Source organism: Mastomys coucha, chromosome X (genome assembly GCF_008632895.1).
Source record: "Mastomys coucha isolate ucsf_1 chromosome X, UCSF_Mcou_1, whole genome shotgun sequence".
NCBI lineage: Eukaryota > Metazoa > Chordata > Mammalia > Rodentia > Muridae > Mastomys > Mastomys coucha.
In genome coordinates this window covers 143,785,299-143,785,786 of record NC_045030.1, presented here as the reverse complement: position 1 = coordinate 143,785,786, position 488 = coordinate 143,785,299, and the positions used below count along the sequence as shown (strand labels likewise).

Below are 488 nucleotides of genomic sequence, written 5' to 3'. Positions count from 1 at the left end.
CTATAAAAGAGACTACAGAAGCCCTGTAAGCTGAATTTTATGATTTTATAAGCTCTTCTTCCTATCCATAGGTATTTGGAATCCAATTGAAAGAAATTGACAAGAATGACCACTTGTATATTCTTCTCAGTACCTTAGAGCCAACTGATGCAGGCATACTGGGAACGTAAGCCGGGAAAGCGCTAGGGTGGGAAGGGGCTTCTGCTTCCATCCATCCATCCCTCTCTCCGTGGCCTATTAGAAGCTCAGGAAAGAGGAACTAAACACCCCTGTACCCACTCCCACACATGCAGGATCCCTGGGGGTAGTAGTGGTGCTAGACTTGCCTGGTTGACAGGCATTCTTCCATGTCCCCATGTCCTATCCCTAGGTAGGACTAGCATTTTAATGGATGGAGAACTTGGCTCAAGAGGGAGTACACCCTGCCTTGGGTCGCAGATGGCTGGGACCATAGAGTAGGCTGAATTCTCTATCTGAGGAATCTAGGA

General features: G+C 47.5%; 1 protein-coding gene across 1 annotated transcript in view; it reads left to right on the top strand.

The window, feature by feature from the left end:
* Positions 1 to 488, top strand: part of Maged2 (MAGE family member D2) — a 7,942-nt gene that overhangs the window by 4,348 nt on the left and 3,106 nt on the right. Inside the window, exon 7 of the mRNA XM_031380299.1 lies at positions 72 to 167. Coding sequence (XP_031236159.1) covers positions 72 to 167 — 96 coding nt within the window. The remainder of the gene's footprint in view (positions 1 to 71; positions 168 to 488) is intronic.